This window comes from Garra rufa, chromosome 17 (assembly GCF_049309525.1).
Source record: "Garra rufa chromosome 17, GarRuf1.0, whole genome shotgun sequence".
Taxonomy (NCBI): domain Eukaryota; kingdom Metazoa; phylum Chordata; class Actinopteri; order Cypriniformes; family Cyprinidae; genus Garra; species Garra rufa.
In genome coordinates this window covers 30,605,464-30,628,431 of record NC_133377.1, presented here as the reverse complement: position 1 = coordinate 30,628,431, position 22,968 = coordinate 30,605,464, and the positions used below count along the sequence as shown (strand labels likewise).

Below are 22,968 nucleotides of genomic sequence, written 5' to 3'. Positions count from 1 at the left end.
AATGCACAAAGAAAGTGGGGAAAAAGAATTTTAAGTGGTTTTGCAGCTGGGCAGGCAGTGAAGTCCAGTGAGTCCAGATGTAAAAACGTTCCTCTCTCATGAGGGAGTTTCTTTGTGTCTGCCTCTTTCTTTCGCTCTTTTTTTTTTGCCCTCTATTTTTCCTTCTGTTAGGAATCCCCACTGTTCCGTAACACACCCACACGCACATATTAACTGTAACACATCTGGCCTGAGCATTCACACACAAACACATAGACCTTTTCCAGTCAATGGAAAAATTTTCGATTCGAACAGGAACCACCATAGATCACAGGCCTGGCCGTTGTCAAATAAAGATAACAAAAACAAGTTCTGTTGTTACAAATTTGCATACAAAGTCAACAAGCTGCTCCACCACTGACACTGTGAGCTCTCCAACAATATTAACCTGATATGCATCGGAGGATGCCAACTTAAAGAACTTTAAAGTTGAGACATTCTTCTCTCTCCCTCTTCCTCTCTGTCCACGTCTGCAGAGGAAGAAAAGGAGATGTCTTATCTTTAGTCATCAGCGTGTGCCAAAATGAAAATTTCTTTGAGATGTCTGACTATGCTGTGCTGTCTAGACCAGACAAACAACTCAGATTAGTAACATACTCATATTAATCATACATGACTCTGATATGGACAGCCCAGATCAGTGCAGACATACAGGGGTTGGACAATGAAACTGAAACACCTGGTTTTAGACTACGATTAGTATGGTGTTGGGCCTCCTTTTGCAGCCAATACAGCATAATTTCATCTTGGGAATGACAAATACAAGTCCTGCACAGTAGCCAGAGGGATTTTGAGCCATTCTCCTCTTTCAGAACAGTGGCCAGGTCACTACGTGATGCTGGTGTAGGAAACATTTCCTGACTCTATGTATAATATCCATCCATCCAACCTCCTATAGTATCCATCTATAGCAGGGATAGGCAACATAGGTCCTGGAGTGCCACTGTCCTGCAGAGTTTAGCTCCAACCCTAATCAAACACTCCTGAACAAGATAATCAAGGTCTTCAGAATTACTAGGCCTACAGGCAGGTGAGGGTTTTTTTTTTTTCAGGGTTGGCGCTAAACTCTGCAGGACATCGGCACTCCATGACCAACATTGCCTGTCCCTGATCTATAGCATTATCCATCCAACCATCTATAGAATCTATTCATCTATCCAACCACCTGTAATATCCATCCATTCACGTATAGTATCTATTCATTCAACCATCTATAGCAGGGGTTCTCAACTCTGGCCCACGAGATCCATTTTCCTGCAGAGTTCAGCTCCAAACCTAATGAAACACACCTGGACAAGTTAATTAAAGTCTGCAGGAAAATGGATCTTGTGGGCCAGAGTTGAGAACCCCTGATCTATAGTATCTGTTTATCTATCCATAGCATTTATCCATCCAACCATCTATAGTATCCATCATCCAACCAACCATTTATAGTATCCATCCATCCACCCATCATCCATCTATAGTATCTATACATCCAACTATTTATGAATGCATACATGCATTCATTGATAGCATCCTTCCATCCATCCATCTATAGTATCCATCCATTCGTCCATCCATCCAATCAACCAACCAACCAACCAACCAACCAACCATCTATAGTATCCAACCATCTATCCAATCATCTATAGCAGGGGTCGGCTATAGCCCTCTGCGATGGCTTCCTGTAGCATGGGTGTACCGCCAACTTTTTAGGGCACTCTCCTACAGAAAGTCCAAAACGGACTCATATTATAGAAGTAATAGCTTTTGATGAGCCAGGAAATCCCTAATATGGACAAAGACATACATCTCACTATCACTGTAGCTAAGCTGAATAACAAGCATAAACCTTCATTGATGAAACCTGAAGACAATAAACGATTGTGACAATATATGGTTTATGTGTGTTTAATTCTTTTCTAGGTAATAATTAAAGTATAGGAATGATATATAGCATTAATTACAGTACAGAAGCTATAAAATATATGTCCTGCCTTATTCTGTGGTAAAAATGAAAGAAAAGAAAAAAAACCTACATAAACTATTATACTGAATAAAGCCAAAATGGCTATATTGGCAGACCTCAATCTATAGTATCCATTCATTCATCTATCCATCAAACAAACCAACCATTTATAGCAGAGGTCTTCAACCCCACTCCTGGGGACCCACTCTCCTGGAAAGTTTATTTCCAACCTGCTTCAGCACACCTGCCTGCAATTTTCAAGCAGTCTTGAGGAGCTTGATTGGCCGCTTCAGGTGTGTTTGATTAGGGTTGTATATAAACTCTTCAGGATGAAATAAAAATATTAATTTATAGTATCCTTCCATCCATCGGTAGTATTATCCATTCATCCATCCATCCATCCATCCACCCATCCATCCCTTTACAGCATCCAATATTCATTTATATCATCCTTCCTTCCATCTATCCATTTATAAGTAGTATCATCCATCCATCTATAGTATCCATATAGTATCCATCCATCCATTTTAGTATCTATCCATCCAACCAAAAATCTATAGTACTCATCCATCCATCTATCCATTTAAAACATCCAATATTCATTTATATTCATTTATAGTATACTTCCATCCATCCATCAGTAGTATCATACATCCATCTATAGTATCCATCCATCCATCTATAGTATCCATCTATTCAAACAATCATCTGCAGTATCCATCCATTCATCCAGCTATAGTATCTATCCATCCATCCATCCATCTATAGTATCTATATTAATCCAATCATTTTACAGCATCCATCCATCTATAGTATGCATATATCCAACCAACCAACCATCTATAGTATTCATCCATTATTCATCTATATTATCTATTAATCCAGCCATCTACAGTGTATATTCATTCATCTATCCATTTAAAGCATTCGTCCATTAATTTATAGCATCCTTCCATCCATCCATCTACGACGGGGTGTCAAGCTCAGTTCCTGAGTTTTGTTCCAACCGTGCTCCAACACACATACTATGCAGTTTTCAATTAAACCTGAAGGACATAATTAGTTGGACAGGTGTGTTTAAATTAGAGTTGCATCTAAACTCTGCAGGGCTGCAGCCCTCCAGGACCAGAGTTTGACAACCCTGATCTACGGTATCCATGTATCCAACCAACCAAACGACCATCTGCATCCATCCATATATCCAGTCATCTATAGTATCCATCTATCCATCCATTCATCCATTGTCTGTCTGTCTGTCTGTCTGCCTATTCATCCATCTACCTACAGTTACAGCAAATCCATAGCAGCAACGCAGAACTCAGTAAAGCCATCTAGTAACAGCATCTCTTCAAACTGCAGTAATCAAATGACATAAGGCCTAAATAACCTGTAAGACTTTCCAACTTTCAAACACGGCTTTGTCAAGCTGACATTCAAAGTCTGACATTGATATTCTATTCTATTTTATTAATAATTACAATAACTCAATTTAAACATTCAGCTTTACTTTTAATCACCAATCACTTTTAAACGATTTCTCTACACTTCTTGCTGTCTCTCAGTCTCAGTATTTTTCCTCTCCCTTTACATATTAGTAACTGTCTATGACTTTCCATTTAAGACACGCTCCAAGTACAGATGGGAAAAGAGTGCATGAAGTCACGTTGCAGCTGAGAGGAAGCAATGGTCAGAAAGAGGGAGAGAGAGAGACAGAGGGATTCCCTGTGTGTGAGTCACGTTGTGGGAGCCCCCTCTTTACTCATAACAAAAACAACCCAATCCTTCGAGATTGAACCCGCAGAGAAGGACTACGCGGCACTGCAGACCTCAGATTCACTTCAACACCTTCTCATTAACAGTAATGATGTTGATCATCTTGCTAAAATATTATATCTAAAGGAACAGTTCACCCAAATATTAAATTTCTGTAATTCTTACTCACCCTCAAACTGTTCAAAATCGATTCTGAATAAATTGTGCAAGATGTTTGGACCATTTCTATGATTTCTGTTTTATTTTGGATACTCATACACGTGCATTATATGTGAGAGACCTTTTGTGTTCCATGCAATAAAAAAAAGTTATAGAGGTTTGGAGCAACGTGAGGATGAGTAACTATACCTATAAAAATAATGATACTAGAACTATTACGATACTAATATGCTTGAACACGTGAAGAGATCCTATCTAAAAACCAACACACAGGCTGAACTGCCTCGTTCCCTTCTTAAAAACAGAGTGTTTCCCAGTTTTAAAGAAGCCAAAGTTTTATAGATGATGTTAAATGCAAATACAGGGGAATAAGTTATAAGGCAATGAAGCAGGAGCATGTGACCGAGCTCATGAAAAATGATAGTGGAAAAGATTTGTCTTTAGAAAACTGGACAGAGGGAGAGCGAGAGTGAGAGGACTGTTGATGCCAATGGTGGGCTGGCTCAGGGGTGTTTCCATGTGAGGAGTGCCCAAGAATCCACAGCGGATGCCAGACACGGGGAAACCCTTCTCAAAAACAAGAGCACACACCCTTCTGTCGGCAAGCACACACATGCCCTCTCTATCTCTCTTTCTCTATCTCTCCTTTACACAAACACCCACGCACATATGTGCACAAACCAAAAATGTCTGTGGGTTAGACACCACGTTAGCGATGCTGTAATTAAAACAAATGCTCATTCATCATTTAATCCACAACAACTTCTTTCCATCTCCATACATCCATCCCTTTAAAACTAAAATTATATTTTCATCATCTAGAGATATATAGACAGAGAGCAAGATAACGGCTTAGTATATTAGAGAAAGTTTTGATATCATTCAGCAACTTGAATGCATTTCAGCAGCTTCATTTCCCAGAGTTCCCTTCTTCACAGGTACAACAATGAAGCCATTTCCTTTGGCTTTGTGTTACGGATCGCCAAATACTCAGCATGTTTACATTTATTCGGCCTTGGCCTCGTCTGCACCTCCTGTCTTTTTTTTTTAACAAACTCATCAAGGAAATGACTGTTTGTAAATCTCAGGTATCAACAGTCAAGGGCTACTGCTTCTATTTTCCATATGGAAAAAGAGAGAGAGAGACCTGAATAAAGACAGACAAAAAAATCAAAACAAACGCCCAGACACAAGGGACAGCCCAGACTGCACTCTCTCTCTCTATTTGGGCTCCATTCCTGGGCAGCACAGGCAATGGAAAGTTCTGGAAATGTAAATCTGTTGGGTTAAAAATACAGCGCATTAATGTGCTCCACATGTGGCACTCTGGCATTGGGAGGGATATTTTGACGGCAGAGAGGAGAAGGAGGAGGGATGGAGGGAGTGGTAAGCATACACACACACACACACACAAACACATATTCACACTACTGAAGACGGGAGTTTAAGAACAAAGCAGTTTTCCACACATACTCTGTGGGACAGTCGCAGTATAAATGCTCTAATGAGTAAACATTGACGGTCAATGACAATAAGAGATAAGCCACTGCGTCAAGCACAGGAAGGCAGATATTCATATTGGATCAAATGGCCTATGGACAGGAAGTTGTGTAGCATGTGATTGTGATTTCTGCACAACCAGTGGCATCAGAAAGAATTGAAATGTTTTTGTTTGAGCAGCAATACTTTGAACAGAATATTGCATCAACCAATTGGATAACTGGATAATTTTTGGGTTAAGATTAAGTGTTCATCTACACAATAGATGACAGGAAATTGAAAAATTTTGCAATTTGGTTTTCTATTTTAAGATGTAATTTACTACTGTAATGGCTAAGCTGAATTTTCAGCATCATTACGTCTTCTTCAGCGTCACATGATCCTTCAGAAATCATTCATATGCTGATTTGCTACTCAAGAAACATTTATTTTTATTACCAATGTAATAAAACAGCTGTGCTGCTTAATATTTTTGTGAAACCATTCGTATGCCAACTTCACACCATTTTAAAATAAAATTACATATTACATAAGCGCAATAATGAGTTTGCATGAACCACAACAAGCTAAACACAAGCAGCATGATGCAATACTAGCTCAACCAATGGGATCATTTAGGGGCAGGATCAGTACTGGGAAGAATACTTACAAATTGTAATCTGTTACTGATTATAAATTGCATACTAAAAATCACAGTCAATAATGTAATCTAGATTATTTATTTCAGGTAATGTATTCTGACTGCATTTGGATTACTTTTAGATTACTTTTGAGCTATCTCAAATGGGATTATTGCAGTGTTATTGCAGTGTTGGGTGTAACTAGTTGCTAAGTAATTAGCTACTGTAATTTAATTACTTTTCCTATAAAAAAGTAAAGTAAGGGATTACTCTTACTCTTCTGTAATTTAATTACAGTTACTTCTTATGTAATTAAATTCTGTAAGACTGTATATAAATGATTTACAATGCAATAGTGGATTCAACATCAATATTAAAATGCTTTTTATGTTTTTTTATATACTTTAAATACTTTGGTGAGTTAATAAAAATATTGGTAACACTTCAGTGTCAAATTCTCACTATTAACTAGTTGGTTATTAGAATGAATATTACAGGGATTTAGAAAGTAATTAGTAATAAGTAATTAAATACTTTTTGGAGAGAGTAATTTGTACCGTACTCTAATTACACTGTTGAAGATGTAATCAGTAACTAGTAATTAATTACTTTTTTTAGAGTAACTTACCCAACACTGAATAATTGTTATGAAAATGGCATTGAACATTACTTTTTTGCAGTATAAAGTGGGGGTTTGATAACTAATTAAATCATAAAAATGTAAAATGAAAATCTATAAATTATAAAAAAAACTATAAAAAACTAAAAGTTTATTTGTTTAGCTGCATACTAATTGTTAAATAAACTCATTATTTTTTATTCTCTTTGCACACAAACAGTGTTCTCGTAGCTTTATAAAATTATAAAAGTTTAAAGCGTTGATATTTAAAATGTATTTTCTACCTATCCAGGCCTTGAACATTGTAGTTGCATTGCTGTCTATGCAGGGTCAAAAAGCTCAGGGATTTCATCAAAAATATCTTAATTTGCATTCTGAAGATGAACAAAGGTCTTATGGGTTTGAAACAATATGGGGATGAGTGATTAATAGTAGCATTTTTCATTTTTGGGTGAACTATCCCTTTAAGAATTCATCCAAAAAATAGAAGATAAAAGAGTATTTGGGAAACTGGTAAGTTTTTGCAGTTGTGTCTCAAAAACGACACACTGAAACTGCAGCTAAGCAGTGTTTGCCTCAATCCCAGTTTGCTTATATCAGTCCTATACAGTATGCAAGGTTAGGATCCATCCCAAATGATAGCACATTGAAAACAGCACGCCAAATGTGTCCAGATGGCACCCACACATGCTTTCTGGCTTAATATTGTCCAGATCCCCCTAAAACTATGCAAGAGGACTGGTTTGTGATGGTTGCGCTATTGAAACATAATATTATGACCAGGCGCAGACAGAATCTGTTTTTATTTTTAGGGCGACGATCTGCGAAATAGATTATGGTCAAAAGTGATGGGTTAAAGAGAACTAAGTGTACTAGACGTGTATTGGCATAATCAATAAGCCAAAATATTTAATTAAAATGCAAAGGGTGGGAGATGTACTTGTGAATGACGCAGAGATTCCTTGTGGACCTAATTATAACCCAATACTTCTGTACAGCTTTACATCACACATAAAACTACCGTATGTTATTAACCATCGTCACCATTACGTATATCCTTGTACTTATGGGAAGTATGTGAATTGGGATTCAGCCTTCATCCCTAAAGCACTGCCTTTGGAAACCTCCCAAAAGAGAGGCAATTTCAAAACAATTCCTATTGCTCACACACACACACACACACACACACACACACACACACACACACACACACACACAATCACAGCACCATGTTCCCTACCTTGTGCTCGCTCCACAAACACCACCTTGGAGTCGGGCTGGAAGTTGTGCCCGCTGAGAAGAATCTGTTCCCCCCCTGAGGCGGCACAGCTTTCCATGCTCTGTTTATCCACGAGGGGCAGCTCCTGTGCTGAGCGCTGGGCTGCAAGAAGGACAAAGAGACAGGAAGAAAGTGAGGAAAGAGATGTAAATAGGCAGAACCGGTCAAATCTGTATACATTCATATCTGTACTTTCTACTGTAGAGTAAGGTGTTAAAACTCAGTACAACTATAATGTCTTCCTTAAAAAGGGACTGAAAATTTTGAGAAAACTAAATTGCTAAGTATATATGTGTGTGTGTATACACTACCAGTCAAATGTTTTTGAACAGTAAGATTTTTTTGTTTTTTAAAGAAGTCTCTTTTGCTCATTAAGCATTTATTTGATTTAGAAAAAGTACAGAAAAAAGTCAAATTTTGAAATATTGTAACTATTCAAAATAACTGTTTTTAAAGATGATTTCAAAGCTGCATCATTATTCCAGTCACATGATATGCTTACATGAACCTTGCAAACCATTTTTACTATAAAGCTGTTCAGTCTGTACTTTTGAAAAACATTTACCTGATATAAAGTATGCTGTTGATATAGAATTCATATGTATTTCATACATGTTCAACCTTTAACTGGCTATAATCCAGAAATCACTCACATTTCATGAGCTGTGTTCAATTTCTAGTTATATTAAACTCATAGCTATTGATTGGCCCTGGTAATTATTAGAGCAAAATAAAAGTAAATCCTTTCTCCAATTTATTGATTCAATCCATCTAATTACAACATTCCTATCAGTAAAGCATAGTGCTAGCAAGGTTAAGGGTTTGATTTCCAGGGAATGAATTAACTGATAAAAAGTGTACACTGAATGCACTGTTATGTTAGTCACATTGAATAAAAAAAAGGTCAATTAAAAAAGGATTTAGTGAGATTTAGTGACATGACTCACAGCACTCAATGGGGTTAGATGCCACCTGTAAGGACACCGTCCTGCCATTGGGTTGGTTGATGTGGACCCGGAAGACCATCCTCACACGCGTGTTCTTCCGCCCGATGTCTGTCTCTCCCTTCCGGAGCTCGATGTCTGAGTTACGCAGCTTGAGAATTCCAGCGCAGTCGATTCTGTGGCACAGAAAGAACGTAAATGTTTTAGGAATAGACTCAACAAATCCTTTCAGAAGTACAAAAATGTGCTGTAAATATCGTTAGACAGTTGTTTAATAAACATTTTCTCGGAACAGAGTAAACGTTTAATTTATTGCCTGAACTTTTTTGGTACCATTTCTGCCAAAATCACGCCTGGCCCTTATTCTGCGCTGCATAAATAAATGCCCTTTCTCTCTCGCCTCGTCCAACTTCTGCTTCTGACATGGCAGAGATGTTGTTAAAAATCCATGAAAAGTTTACTTTCTCCATTAAACGTTCAAATCCCCCAAGCAAATGCGAGTAAATACTTATTCAAAAGCCTGTCAAAGTTTTGCATCGAGGGCCCTTTAAGATGCACACAAGTGAAATGATCCTTAAAGCTTAGTTTTAGGCAAAAACAGGAAATCTGAAAAACTGGAGAAACAATCACTGAAGACGAGTAATCTGTCAAAGCTCTACAGACACTGGAATGTCACATATTAACATTTCCATGTGTATGTGCTAAAGATGAGCACATTTTGTTCTAGGTGTGTTCTTCTGTTCTAATATATAAAATAAAGTTTAAAAAAAGTTATATAATAAATGGAATCATAACCCGAACTAATATGGCTACTATAATAGAGCGAGATTATATTTGTCATTCTTTTTCTAAAACAACTGCCTGTGTTGAGCTTCCAGCCTTGCATTTTCAACACGCATCCAAACCCAACTCTACATGCAAAGCAAAAAATAGCATTTTCACTCCAATCAAGAGAAAACGTGAAATTAAATACTAAAGGGTTTAAAATTGGTTCAACTGCGCTGACACGGGGACATAACCCTTTTTTGGCTTTACTACAGAAACGTGACAACACGGGAACGCTCTCCAGAAAGCTCTGAAACAGGATCAGAGGAGTGTGTGGGCTTTTTTTTCTTCTTCTATAAGTTAAGTGTTACATCCATTATAGAGCGGGAAGAAAATGCTGAGCTGGTAAGACCGCTACCGCCTGGCTTGCAAAACAGACCCCAGCGCGCCATTACAGGCTCCACGCGACCAGAGGCCTCCAGTAACACGAGCCCTGGAGCTCACACAAGGGAAACCCACGGTGCTGGGACTCCTTGCACACACAAAAACACACTTCTGCTTAGCAACTGCCTTCACAACAGGAGGATCGACGGTAAAACAGAGGGGTGTCTAAAGAATCAATGTTGTTTATTGCAGGAAATATGCACAGGATGCATGTGGATATACATAATTATGAGGCACAAACATTTCCCCCCACCGGGCTTGTATGTTTCTCCGTGTTTTTCCTGTTTCTTAGTGTCCTTCTGAGAAATGCACGCATACTCACATGGCCCTCATGTTGCTCTCAGGGAGTAGAGGAATCTCAAGAACTTTGGTGTTGGACTGCATGACCTCGTGGCTCGGTGTGGACACGGTCTTCCCGGTGATACGGTGGACCTGGTAAAAGGCGTGAGGCCGGAGAAGACGGTCGTCTGCTGTCCCGATAAATAGCTGGAGGGTCAGAGGCTCATTCTCCATGTAGCCGTGAAGCTGGAAGATACAGACATGAATTTATTGGCATAACCTGTTTCTAGCGGTTTGTCTGTCTATAAAGAAAGAGAAGAAGTGAGGTAATTACAGCCAATCAGAAGATGTTTAAAATAAAATGGGCTTTTTAGGACTTCTTGAGATTTCAAAGTGGGTACTGCATCAATAGAAACCAAACAATCGACAAAAAACTTCAGATGGCAGCAACAAAATTAAGCTACATTTCGTCAGCCACTTGTTTTTTATTTCTTCAGCATGTGGAAGGTGGCCCCGCCCACACTGAAATCTCATTGGATCATAAATCTGTTTGTCATCTATGTAAACTACCATTCAGTTGTTTTTTTTTTCAAGAAATTAATACTTTAATTTAGCAAGGACGCATTAAAAATAATCAAAATTGACAGTAAAGAGATGTATAAGTTATAAAGATTTGAAATAAATGAACAAAAGTAAAAAATATTAAAGCCGTACACCTGCTTTTGGTACATTGGTAATAATAAAAATGTTTCTTGAGCAGCAAATCAGCATATGTGACTCTGGACCACAAAGCAGTCTTAAGTAGCACGGGTATATTTGTTGCAATAGCCAAAATCATTAGGATATTAAGTAAAGATCATGTTCCATGAACATTTTTTGTAAATTTCCTATCGTAAAAATATCAAAACTTCATTTTTTATTAATAATATGCAATGCTAAGAACTTCATGTGGACAACACGAAAGGCGATTTTCTCAATATTTAGATTTTTTTGCACTCTTAGATTATCAATCAAATCTCGGCCAAATATTGTACAAACCATACATCAATGCAAAAAAAAATGGACCCTTATGACTGGTTTTGTGGTCCAGGGTCAAATATTAGACTGATTTCTGATGGATCATGTGACACAGAAGACCGAAGTAATGAAAATTCCGCTTTGCCATCACAGAAATAAATTACATTTTAAAATCTAAACAGTTATATTAGGTTGTATTAATATTTCAACAATATAACTGATTTTACTGTATTTTTGATCAAATAAATTAGACAAAAAAGTTAAAAAATCTTACTAGTCCCAAACTTTTAATTTGTAGTGTATATTAATCATCAAATATATACTGCAGATACTGATTGTGGAAGCTGAAAGCCAAGGTACACAAGGAAAGCCATAAAAAAGAGGTTCTAAATCATAAATTGTTGACGTAAATATGAAGTAAGATTTTGAATGTTTAGATTTATTTTCAAAACTCAAGCACATTTGGTCAAAGCTACGTTACGCACGCGGCTGATGTATGGAGATCCTCAAGGAGGGTGGTCAGCATCTGTGGTGAAAGTTCTGGACCAGTCTGTATATTTATTTTAGTAGATATGTTTGGGCCTGGCATTTGTGTTTATTCAGGCAGTAGGGAGTGCACAGGCCAGAAAGACAGAGGCCAGAGAGATCGCACTCTCAGAGCCCTCCCCTCACTTCGTTACATTATCACCCACTAGAGGAATGCCAAGACTCTTTCCGCCCATGGCACGGAGTTCAGAGCAGTACGTCCGCACCTCCAAGTGCTGTGGGTCAGTTCTCACCCACTCAAGCTCTCAACCTCCGTGGCACATCTGTGGCAGATGAGGGAAACAGCTTGAGAAAAAAAAAAAAAAAAAAGTAGATCTACAACACGGGCTTCTTTGAAGAGTTACTGGACAGATTCAGTGAGCAAATTCTTACTGGAAAAGGTTACGTCTCAAGTGATATTGAGCAAGACCAACTGTTCTTCTCATTGGGCTCATTTACTAACAGTGCAGACACATGTATTAAAACAATAAAATCATGATTCATAAGTACACATTTTTCTTCTGGAATGAAGGTCAAATTTAAAACCAACGAAATTCTAACTGCTAAATTAGCCCATTATTTACTCACCCTCAAGGCATCCTAAGTGTATATGACTTCCATCTTTCAGACGAATCCAACTGGAGTCATATTAAAAATTATCCTGGCACTTCCAAGCTCTATTAAGGCAATGGGCAGGTGTTTCTTGTCAGCAGCCCAAAACATATCCAATAAAGTGCATCCATTCATAATAAAAAGTCCCTCACACGGCTCTGGGGGTTGAATAAAGGTCTCCTGTAGTTTATCGATGTGTTTTTGTAAGAAAAATATCCATATTTAAAACATAATAATCACTTTTCTATAGATTGCGCTAATTGTTTTACATGGAAGCCGTCCCGGGTGGATGACGGAGGATGTCGGCATTGAGCATGCGTCTGTGAGTCTTGTGAAAATCAATGTTTGTTTACAGAAGCAAAGGAAGCAAAGTTTGCTTACATTAGCAAAGGAAAACCAGTCTCCTCTTGGCTTATATCAAAATCCTCAGAGCTTTTTCTCTGCAAGCTAGATTAAAGTGATTATTACATTTTAAATATGGATATTATTCTTACAAAAACGCATCAATTCGCCACAGGAGACCCCATTGGGGCCATGTAAGGCACTTTTTATTATGGATGAATGCACTTTATTGGACTTGTTTTGGACTGATGAAGAGAAACACCCGCCCATTGCATTATAAAGTTTGAAGGAGTCAGAACAATTTTTAATATAACTCCAATTGCATTTGTCTGAAAGAAGGAAGTCATATACACCTAGGATGCCTGGAAGGTGAGTAAATAATGAGCTAATTTTCTTTTTTGGGTGAACTAACCGTTTAAGTATTATTTTTACAAATTTGTAAGGGAGTTGTGTTAATTTAACTACATTAACCATCACAATATTATATTATATTATATTATATTATATATTATGTAGCATATAAAACAAATCATTTTGAAACAATGTTTAATCATTTTATTTGGTTGTTTTAATAGGTTACATTGATTATTATTTGAATTTGAATTCTAAATCATAATACATACCAATATACACTATATATAATGTATGATATACACTACTGTGCAAAAGTTTTAGGCCATTAGAATTTTTACCAACAAAAAAAGGTTTTAAGTCAGTTAATTCAAGCTTCTGCTGTAGCGTGTCAGTAGGAAATATCAGTTCACATTTCCAAACATTCATTTTGCCATTAACTGTAATAATCCAGTGAGATTTTTATATGCACAAGGAGTCTGACAACAGCCAGTGCGTCTGGAATGACATTAAGAAAGAGAAAAAACTGAGACAGACTAAATGCAGAAGAAATGTGTTAACATCTCTAAGACACTTGAAGAAACCTTGATAGAAATAACCAGCTTTAAGCCATGTCTTGTTGATGAAAGTACAATTGCGAAAGACTTTTGCAATTGTTAGTAAATGAGACCCATATCAAGGATAAAATAAGTCCTAAAAATACTCGACCAAACAAAAACTCTACTAGCAGTACTCAATAAAAAAGTAATAAAGATCATCCCAGTCACAGTAGGCCTATGAGATAAAAAACAGTCTGAATATTATAAATGTGGAAGCACTGCTCGTACAAACCAAACCTATATTTAGGGATTTCGTCACTTCTTCCAGTTACGGCAGTGATTTTTGTTGACAGAGCTGTTCTTTGAGAAGCTAGCTTCCCGAGAGACTTAAGCGCAGACGTGGAAGCACATAGCTGTGGTGCGGCAGGCTTACTTCAGAGGCTACACACTCACGTCTACCGTCAATCCGACGGCGCATGTGGTCAAACTGCATTCAGGATACAAAAAATCTGACAGAAACCACCAGGAACCCAAGCAGGGGGAGAGAGAGAAAGAGAGACGGGGCTCTAGCAGCCTGGGTACAAAAATCCTGACCACCAAAAACCACCAAACCCCAAGCGGAGAGACAGAAACGGGGGAGAGGGGGCTCCAAGACTAACTCTGAGGGTATGGTGACTCACATAGTTATGGGAATACATGAAGTAAGCGCCTAAAATACTGCAAAAAGGCTAATTCTTTAAGATCAGGGTGCAAATTATCATTTCATCTCCACTGAAGGTCACAAAATAACTTGCAGATTGACTGAGACCCTCCGAGGAGGACATCAGTGGTGACAGAGCATGAAGGGCGGTGCGGTACACTAAAAGAAGAACATGTGAAGCCGAGAGCGCTCTCTAATCTAATGGTTTACAGAATGGGACAAGCTTGTTTGAGGCTCTTCGAACACTCCCCTTCTACTTGCCTGCCAGAACTGTGTGCAGCGGAGACTGGACGCCTCCACACGATGCTGTTGCACATGATGTCAGTGCAGTACAAGGACCTTCAGCTAAACAAAAGGCAGTCTGTGCACTAGGCCGGAAACGGCAATGAATTTGAAAAAAATAAAACACGAGGGTGAGAGGACCTTGTTTTTTCAGATGGGAGTCGCGCTGAGCCACGTGTTCACGATCATTAGCACCTCATTATTTTCAATTCAAGTGCCCAGCAGCCACAGATGCAACTCCGAAATGTTGCGTTCACCTTTAACAGCGATTTTAGCAAATAAAGCAGTGGTGGAGACTGTGGTTTGCATACCCAAAGAGTCACATCCAACCACAATGATTTTTTTGCAGATAAACCACGACTCCTGTCTTTAGGAATTCTGTTATCCATTAGGGAGCATCTGCAACCAACTCGTGCAGTGAATAGCCATGATTCAGCTACGAAAGCAAATGAGGTGACTCACCGGTGTCTGTTGAGCGGAACGGACTGACACCACGACACTGTGGTCTTGTGAAATATCAGAAGTACTGCTCTCACGCATCCTGAACTTAGACATGGAAGTATAATGAACAATACAGATGTGGCCAAAAGTTTTGAGAATTACATAAATATTGGAAATTGGAAAAGTTGCTGCTTAAGTTTTTATAATAGCAATTGCATAGTCCTTCTTTGCCATGAAAACTAACTTAATCCCGAAAAAAAATTTTCACTGCATTGTTAAGAAGGCTTCAGGGCGTCCAAGAAAGTCCAGTAAGCGCCAGGATCGTCTCCTAAAGAGGATTCAGCTGCGGGATCGGAGTGCCACCAGTGCAGAGCTTGCTCAGGAATGGCAGCAGGCAGGTGTGAGCGTGTGAGGTGTGAGGCCAAGACTTTTGGAAGATGGCCTGGTGTCAAGAAGTGCAGCAAAGAAGCCACTTCTCTCCAAAAAAAACTTCAGGGACAGATTGATCTTCTGCAAAAAGTATGGCGAATGGACTGCTGAGGACTGGGGCAAAGTCATGTTCTCCGATGAAGCCTCTTTCCGATTGTTTGGGGCATCTGGAAAAAGGCTTGTCCGGAGAAGAAAAGGTGAGCGCTACCATCAGTCCTGTGTCATGCCAACAGTAAAGCATCCTGAGACCATTCATGTGTGGGGTTGCTTCTCATCCAAGGGAGTGGGCTCACTCACAATTTTGCCCAAAAACACAGCCATGAATAAAAAATGGTACCAAAACACCCTCCAACAGCAACTTCTTCCAACAATCCAACAACAGTTTGGTGAAGAACAATGCATTTTCCAGCACGATGGAGCACCGTGCCATAAGGCAAAAGTGATAACTAAGTGGCTCGGGGACCAAAACGTTGAAATTTTGGGTCCATGGCCTGGAAACTTCCCAGATCTTAAAACTTGTGGTCAATCCTCAAGAGGCGGGTGGACAAACAAAAACCCACTAATTCTGACAAACTCCAAGAAGTGATTATGAAAGAATGGGTTGCTATCAGTCAGGATTTGGCCCAGAAGTTGATTGAGAGCATGCCCAGTCGAATTGCAGAGGTCCTGAAAAAGAAGGGCCAACACTGCAAATACTGACTCTTTGCATAAATGTCATGTAATTGTCGATAAAACCCGTATGAAAAACGTATGAAGTGCTTGTAATTATATTTCAGTACATCACAGAAACAACTGAAACAAAGATCTAAAAGCAGTTGAGCAGCAAACTTTGTGAAAACTAATATTTGTGTCATTCTCAAAACTTTTGGCCACGACTGTATAAGAGTTTAAATCACTGCGTGTCACTATGACTTGAGAAAAACAAATATGAGGAAGTTCCCTTACGTCAACAAAAACAAAAACAATGAGAGAGTAAGTATATACCATCATGGCACACCATGGAGAGGATGTTGACTAAAAATGAATAGTTAAAAATAAAGACATTTTTTAAAGAAATCTCCAAAATGAATGCTAGCTATAGTATTAAAATGTATATATGCATTACTGTTCAAAAGTTAAGGGTCAGTAAGATTTTTTGCTGTTCTTTTGAACTTACATTAATCAAAGTAATCTGAAAAGGTACAAAAATATTAAGCAGCACAACTGTTTTCAGCTTTGATAAAAAAAAAAAAAAAAAATGTTTCTTGAACACCAAATCAGCATATTACAATGATTTCTGAAGGAAATGCATGTGACACTGAAGATTGGAGTAATGATGCTGAACATTCTGCTTTGTCATCACAGGAATAAATTACATTTTCTAATATATTCAAATAGAATACAATAATTTTATATTTGAATAATATTTCTAAATATAGGTGTTATTACTGTGTTTTTGAATTAAATAAATAGAGCCTTGGTAACCATAACAGACTACTTTCAAAAATAATTTCAAATATCTTAATGCCCCTAAACTTTTTAAGCTGTTGTGTATATTATACAATGCAAAGATTGCAAAGAGATGCAAAGAGATTTCCTGCATTATCCTAGTTAAAATTGATCCTGCAGCTTTTGGTATACTTGCATACATTATTATAATGTTGGTAGTACATTTAAACTAATAATGTGTACTCTTACCTGCACCCATATATCCCTTTTTATTTGTCAGCAACTGTCAACAAATTCGCAGAATTGTGCAAAATGCAGTTATTAAAAACACCATTATTAAAAGCCTACATTGGCAGTGATGAATTACCCCTAAAGGGACAGTTGACAAAAAAAAAAATTCTGTCGTCATGTTATTTCAAACACTCGACTGACATTATGAAGTGAGTTTAGAGTAAAAACATGTAATTAAATGTGGTATTTTCACGTGCTTTCAGATGTGGTGCCATTTACTACAGGTGCTGGAGATACTACTGATTACACAACCGGCTTTACTGACAAAATGCACATGACAATCACCTTTGATTAATTGTGCAGCCCTAAAAGCAGATATTTTGAAAAATGTCTCAATATTTATTTAATCATACAACGAAAGTCACTGTGGTCCAGTGTTGTTTTGGACCCCACTGACTTGCACATTATGGACAAAAGCAGTTGAAACATTCCACAGAACAAATCAAGTAATTATTTTTGTTTAGGATAACTATTCTTTTGAGAGATTATGAACTTATACCTGGACCACTGGATGCCCTCCTGCCAGTGCTTTTACAGCCCCTCTGCTGCCTTCGGTCTCATAGTGAGCACGGTGATGGGACTTGGGTTGGACATCAATCTGCAGGCTGTACGGCCCTGAACTGGAAGGCAACTGCCAATCGAGAGCAGGCAGAGATGGACTTCGGGAATAAGAGTGAGAGAGGAAAAAGAGAGAAATTTGGTTAGCACAGATAAAAGACTGAACTACTTGGAATATGAAAGCAATTCTAATAAGTTACCAACCTGATGTAAGGCTTTGGCTTGGACCAATATGGGTGCTGGGGCACATCCAAAAAGCCACTGCAGTAGGTCTCTTTTTTGAAGGGCAGGCGTGCGGAGGAGAAGTCCTCCTGGCAAAGCTCCAGGGATCCTGTCTCCTCTCCACCTGGTTCTACTTTCAGGTTCATCGAGGCGCTGTGCTCCAGACTGGTCTTGCGGGACTTCAAAGGGATCCCCTCCCCGAGATCTGTTAATCCATCTGTGGTGAGGGCATTAATGGCGGCGACGATGGCGGAGTTGGTGTACTGGTTGGTGTTAGGCAGCCAGGTGTCCTCCGTCACGCTGAGACGAGGCGAAGTTTGTGGCGACAGCCCTGGGGATTGATTCGGGGAGTATGGATGGTACTTGTGCGACGGGCCTCCGTTGAAACTGTACTTCCGTTTACCGGCACAAGGAGAATTTGGTCGTGAGCCTCGGGTGCCCATCCAGCTGTCGTCAGTGATACTGGTACGGGGAGAACCTGACGGAGAATGCCGAGGAGAAGCACCAAGGGTGCAAGACTGCAGAGAGGAGGAACCTTTCGGGGAGACGCAGGGAGACTGCCAGGGCGAGTTCTGCGGCGAGTTGTCGTAGTTGTACGAGAAGCCAGATTCGTACGATGACGCTTCTGAATGGCAGCTACGGGAAGACACGCTGCTTGCCGGGCTGAGGCAGGTGGGGTCACGATACCCGTCGACGCTTGGCAAAGTTAATGTCACTATGGAATTGACTCGCTTGGCCACGGGGACACTGTTCTCCTCTACTTCCTCCTCAGAGAACTGGCCGTAAGCTGTTATCTCAATGCGTGGACTCTCCAACGTGGGAGCTCCGTTGGACCGGGTGCCAGATGTTTGGAAGTAACCCACCGAGCTCATGTCATCTTGAGGGGAGAACGAGGATGGCTGACTGATGGATATCGACAAGGAAGGGCTGGTCTGGAGATTGTGGTATTGGGAGGGTGGGCAGGGGTTGCTCAGAGGAAGTGAGATGCTGGTGTTTTGGCCGTAACCATACGCATCTGCAAGGTGCAAACACATTTTCATGAGGTGCTGCAACTAAAAATAAGCTATTGAGATCAAATGTAGCTGCACATAGACACATGCACAAGACAAGTTGCTTTTACAATCTTTTTTTTTTTTGGAAGAACTGCCATTTGGTATAAAAAGGGGGGTTAAAAATTACACTATTCTTTATAAGCATTAACTGTGAGTCAAAAACGTTAGTGGTTAAAAGCCACAACCTCTGCAGAGGAAGCAAGGTGAGTGATACACAAATACCAGGCCAAAAATAACAAAGCGTTAAAAATATCTTCCTGAGGACAAAACCAGACGGAAAACCAATACTCATAAGCAATCTCTTTCGAAAAACAGAGGCTTCTCTGCAACGTATATACAACATGACTAACACAAAATGCCTTGTCCAGAAAATTAAAAAATATATACAAATGAATCAGATGAATCATTGACCACTGTTTCTTATCCAAAAACTTTTAAAACAGTTAAAAAACAGCCGACATACATAATCTGGCCTATTAATGTTTTATGTCTGTATAGCTACTATACCACCATTAAGGACATATTTTATGTATATTTTTTTAACAAAAATGTGTTATTTTAATTAGTAATCAGTGCAAAAGGGGGAAAAAAATCCACTGTTGAGTTGAGTGAGTCACTGTAGTCAGTCAGTCCAACCTGGTGGAAATATATGTAATGTAAGTTAACCCAAACTGGCGCACAGTCACTACTGGCTCTGCTTGCAATAAAATTTGCAACGATTTCTCGCTACTTTAGAGGACGATTAAAAACACGGATACTTGAAAATGTGACCACAGCGCAACAAAGCACCCTGGATACTGATAGCAAGCTAATGTATCCCTAATGTATGTATCGTTTTGAATCAAGTTAACAACTACATATTAGATTTTTGTAAGCAAGCCATAAGTATACACTGGGATTCTGATAGCTTAAAAAATAAATAAATAAAAGTACTAAATTACTGATTACTAAAAGTATATTAGCAGCCCCTGCTGAAATAAAACACCTTAAATCACCCTAAGCAGGTTTGCTGGTCTCTCAGCATGATTATGCTGGTCAGTCAGTTGAATCTGAAAGGTTCAAGTTAGGAAAACAGCATGTAGACCAGCTAAATGATGGACTGGGATAGCATCAAACCATCTTAAGGCTGGTTTAAGGTACTTTTCTCAGTAGAAAACATGTAAACGTGTTTTGTTTTAGAGCTGTCATTGTAAACTATAATCTAAGTTATCTTGTGAAATGCACAGTTGCTGCAAAGAGAGGGATGCAAAAACCCACAATCTAAATAATGTCTGCTTATTCATCTTCGTCACGCCCACCACTCCCTTCTCCAGTCCGTTTAAACTGAGTCCATTCAGCCCGTTGCTTAAATAAGAAATAACTTTAATTCCACTAGGCCAGAAAAAAATGAATAAACATTAACAAAAAACAGAGCAGTAGCACAGGGCAAGCTGTAACTCCACCAATGACCAATCAGAAATTAGCAACTGGAGTGAAATCACTATCATGTGGAGGGTTGTAGACAAACACAACTTTACAAAGTTCTATAATGGATACACAAAGATCATGTATTTACTTATTTAGATTTAGATTTTTGGATTGGGGTGATCAGATAGGCTACAATTTTTTTTTTTTTTTTTATTAAAAATCAAAAACAGAGAAATTAAATTGCCAATATTCTCTGAAGTGTTACCCCACTCTTACTGTCACAACTCTCGTTAGTGAGAAGCAGTCTTTGTACCAGACAGTTTAGCAACACGCTGCAGATTTTTAAATTACTTTAATTTGTAGCAGGCAAAAATATGAAAACGTTATATCAAAGTTTGAGACACATGGTACACATTCATTTCGAGGAGTTGAAACCAAAATGTGTTGCAACACTCTCCGGTCTCCAGAGTGACAGATAATAGTGCAGCACGATAGCAGTTATTGATTTATTTTATTATCACGCCAATGCGTGAATCAGTATTAATAGGTTCAATAATACTACCATTAAAATAACATAGTAGAAGATGCATCTTCTTGATACGTTACCTTCCTCTGCGGATTTCATGCTTGCGAAGTGTGGAGTGAACTCACAGCAAGTTCAACGCACTTTCCCAAAACGTACGACCGTCTCCGATGAGCGTTTTATTTCCCAGTATAATGCCGCGTCCAGATATCTGTGATAAAAGTGTTCACTCCTACCGCAATAAAGGTGTATTCCAGTCACGAGAAAACTGTCTAAATGAATTGAAAGCTCAGAGGATTCAATATACAACAGTTAAAAGCGCGTGCAATAACAACGCCAAAATGTATGAATATTCTTTTAATACAGTTGGTCTAACTCGTTATATTTTCTATTCTGGACTTGCATGTTAGTTTCCAGGGGTTCTGGTGACGCACTGCTTTGCGATGGAAAGGTCTCTGTATCTATATAAAGCCGGGAAACACCTCCGTGTAGCCCCGCCTCTCTGTGGAGTGACGCAGGCACCACGTCTCAAGCTCGACAGCAGATGAAGAGAGGGATTCTCTCCTCTCAACATTTCCAGATGTGGAGCCGTTGAAACCCAAGGCAAATGAGCCTATGCGCATGCGCATCTGCTAGAGAAGGGTAGTCCGAGTCATTTCTGCGAATCGGTTCTTTCGAACAGTTTGTTTTAAAGAACCGGTTCAAATAATGATTCAGCGGTCGTCTTACGCCCCTGACATCCAGGCATAGTATAGGCATATGACAATCTCTAAAACGTTTAAACGGAGACATATGTGGGCAGATATTGCTGTTTACTATGTTTTTAAGTTACATTTGAGTTGCAGCCACGATTCAGCTCATTAAACAAAGTCATTTAGAATAAAAATGACTTTGCATTTACAATAAATGATGCTAAAATCTGTTTTAGGCTAATAAATAAATAAAACGTTTAATTATAAAGTTGTCAACATTTTTGTTATTAAACTTTTTTTTTTTTTACACCTCAGTTTTATCATTGGTTTTCAGGTACACTACCAGTCAAAACTTATATATGTGTGTGTGTGTGTGTGTGTGTGTATAATTTTCTTTTGCTCATCAACCTGCATTTATTTGATCCGAAATACAGCAAAAGCAGTAATATTGTTAAATGTTTTTATTATTTGAAATAACTGCTATTTGAATATATTTAAAAAATGTAATTTATTTCTGTAATCAAAGCTAAATCTTCAGTTCAAGAAACACAAGAAACATCAATATTTAAAACAGTTGAGTAATTTTTTTTTCCAGGATTTTTTTGATAAATAGAAAGATTAAAAAAGTACCATTTATCTGAAATAAAAATCTTTTGTAACACACTATATCATTAAAAAGCTAAAAAGTCAGCATTTTTTTTTTTGGGAAGAATTGTATTTAGCAAGGATGCTTTAAACTGATTAAAAGTGATGATAAAGACGTTTATAATGTCACAAAAAGTTTCCGTTTCAAATAAAGGCTGTTTTTCTGAACTTTCTGTCCATCAAAGAAACCTGAAAATAATCTACTCAGCTGTTTTCAACGTCATAATAATAGTATATGTTTTTTTAAGCAGCAAATCAGAATATTAGAATGATTTCTTGAGGATCATGTGACTGGAGTAATGATGCTGAAAATTCTGCTTTGAAATCACAGGAATAAATTACTTTTTAAAATATATTCAAATAGAAAACAGTTATTTTAAATAGTATAAATATTTAAAAATTGTACAGTTCTTTCTGTACTTTGGATCAAATAAATGCAAGCTTGGTAAGCAGAAGAGACTTCTTTAAAAAAAAAAAAAAAAACATTAAAAAATCTTTTAAAAAACGTTTGACTGGCAGTGTAATTACGAGTGAAACATA

At 38.4% G+C, this 22,968-nt stretch overlaps 1 protein-coding gene across 1 annotated transcript in view; it reads right to left on the bottom strand.

Annotated features, from left to right (window-relative positions):
* Window positions 1-21,511, bottom strand: part of nfatc1 (nuclear factor of activated T cells 1) — a 55,680-nt gene extending 34,169 nt beyond the window's left edge. Inside the window, exons 1-6 of the mRNA XM_073821725.1 lie at window positions 21,175-21,511; window positions 18,092-19,124; window positions 17,829-17,988; window positions 10,416-10,618; window positions 8,888-9,060; window positions 7,902-8,042 (exon numbers count right to left, since the gene is read on the bottom strand). Of these exons, the coding sequence (XP_073677826.1) occupies window positions 7,902-8,042; window positions 8,888-9,060; window positions 10,416-10,618; window positions 17,829-17,988; window positions 18,092-19,124; window positions 21,175-21,193 (1,729 nt within the window). The 5' untranslated portion in view covers window positions 21,194-21,511. The remainder of the gene's footprint in view (window positions 1-7,901; window positions 8,043-8,887; window positions 9,061-10,415; window positions 10,619-17,828; window positions 17,989-18,091; window positions 19,125-21,174) is intronic.
* Window positions 21,512-22,968: the final 1,457 nt, after the last annotated feature.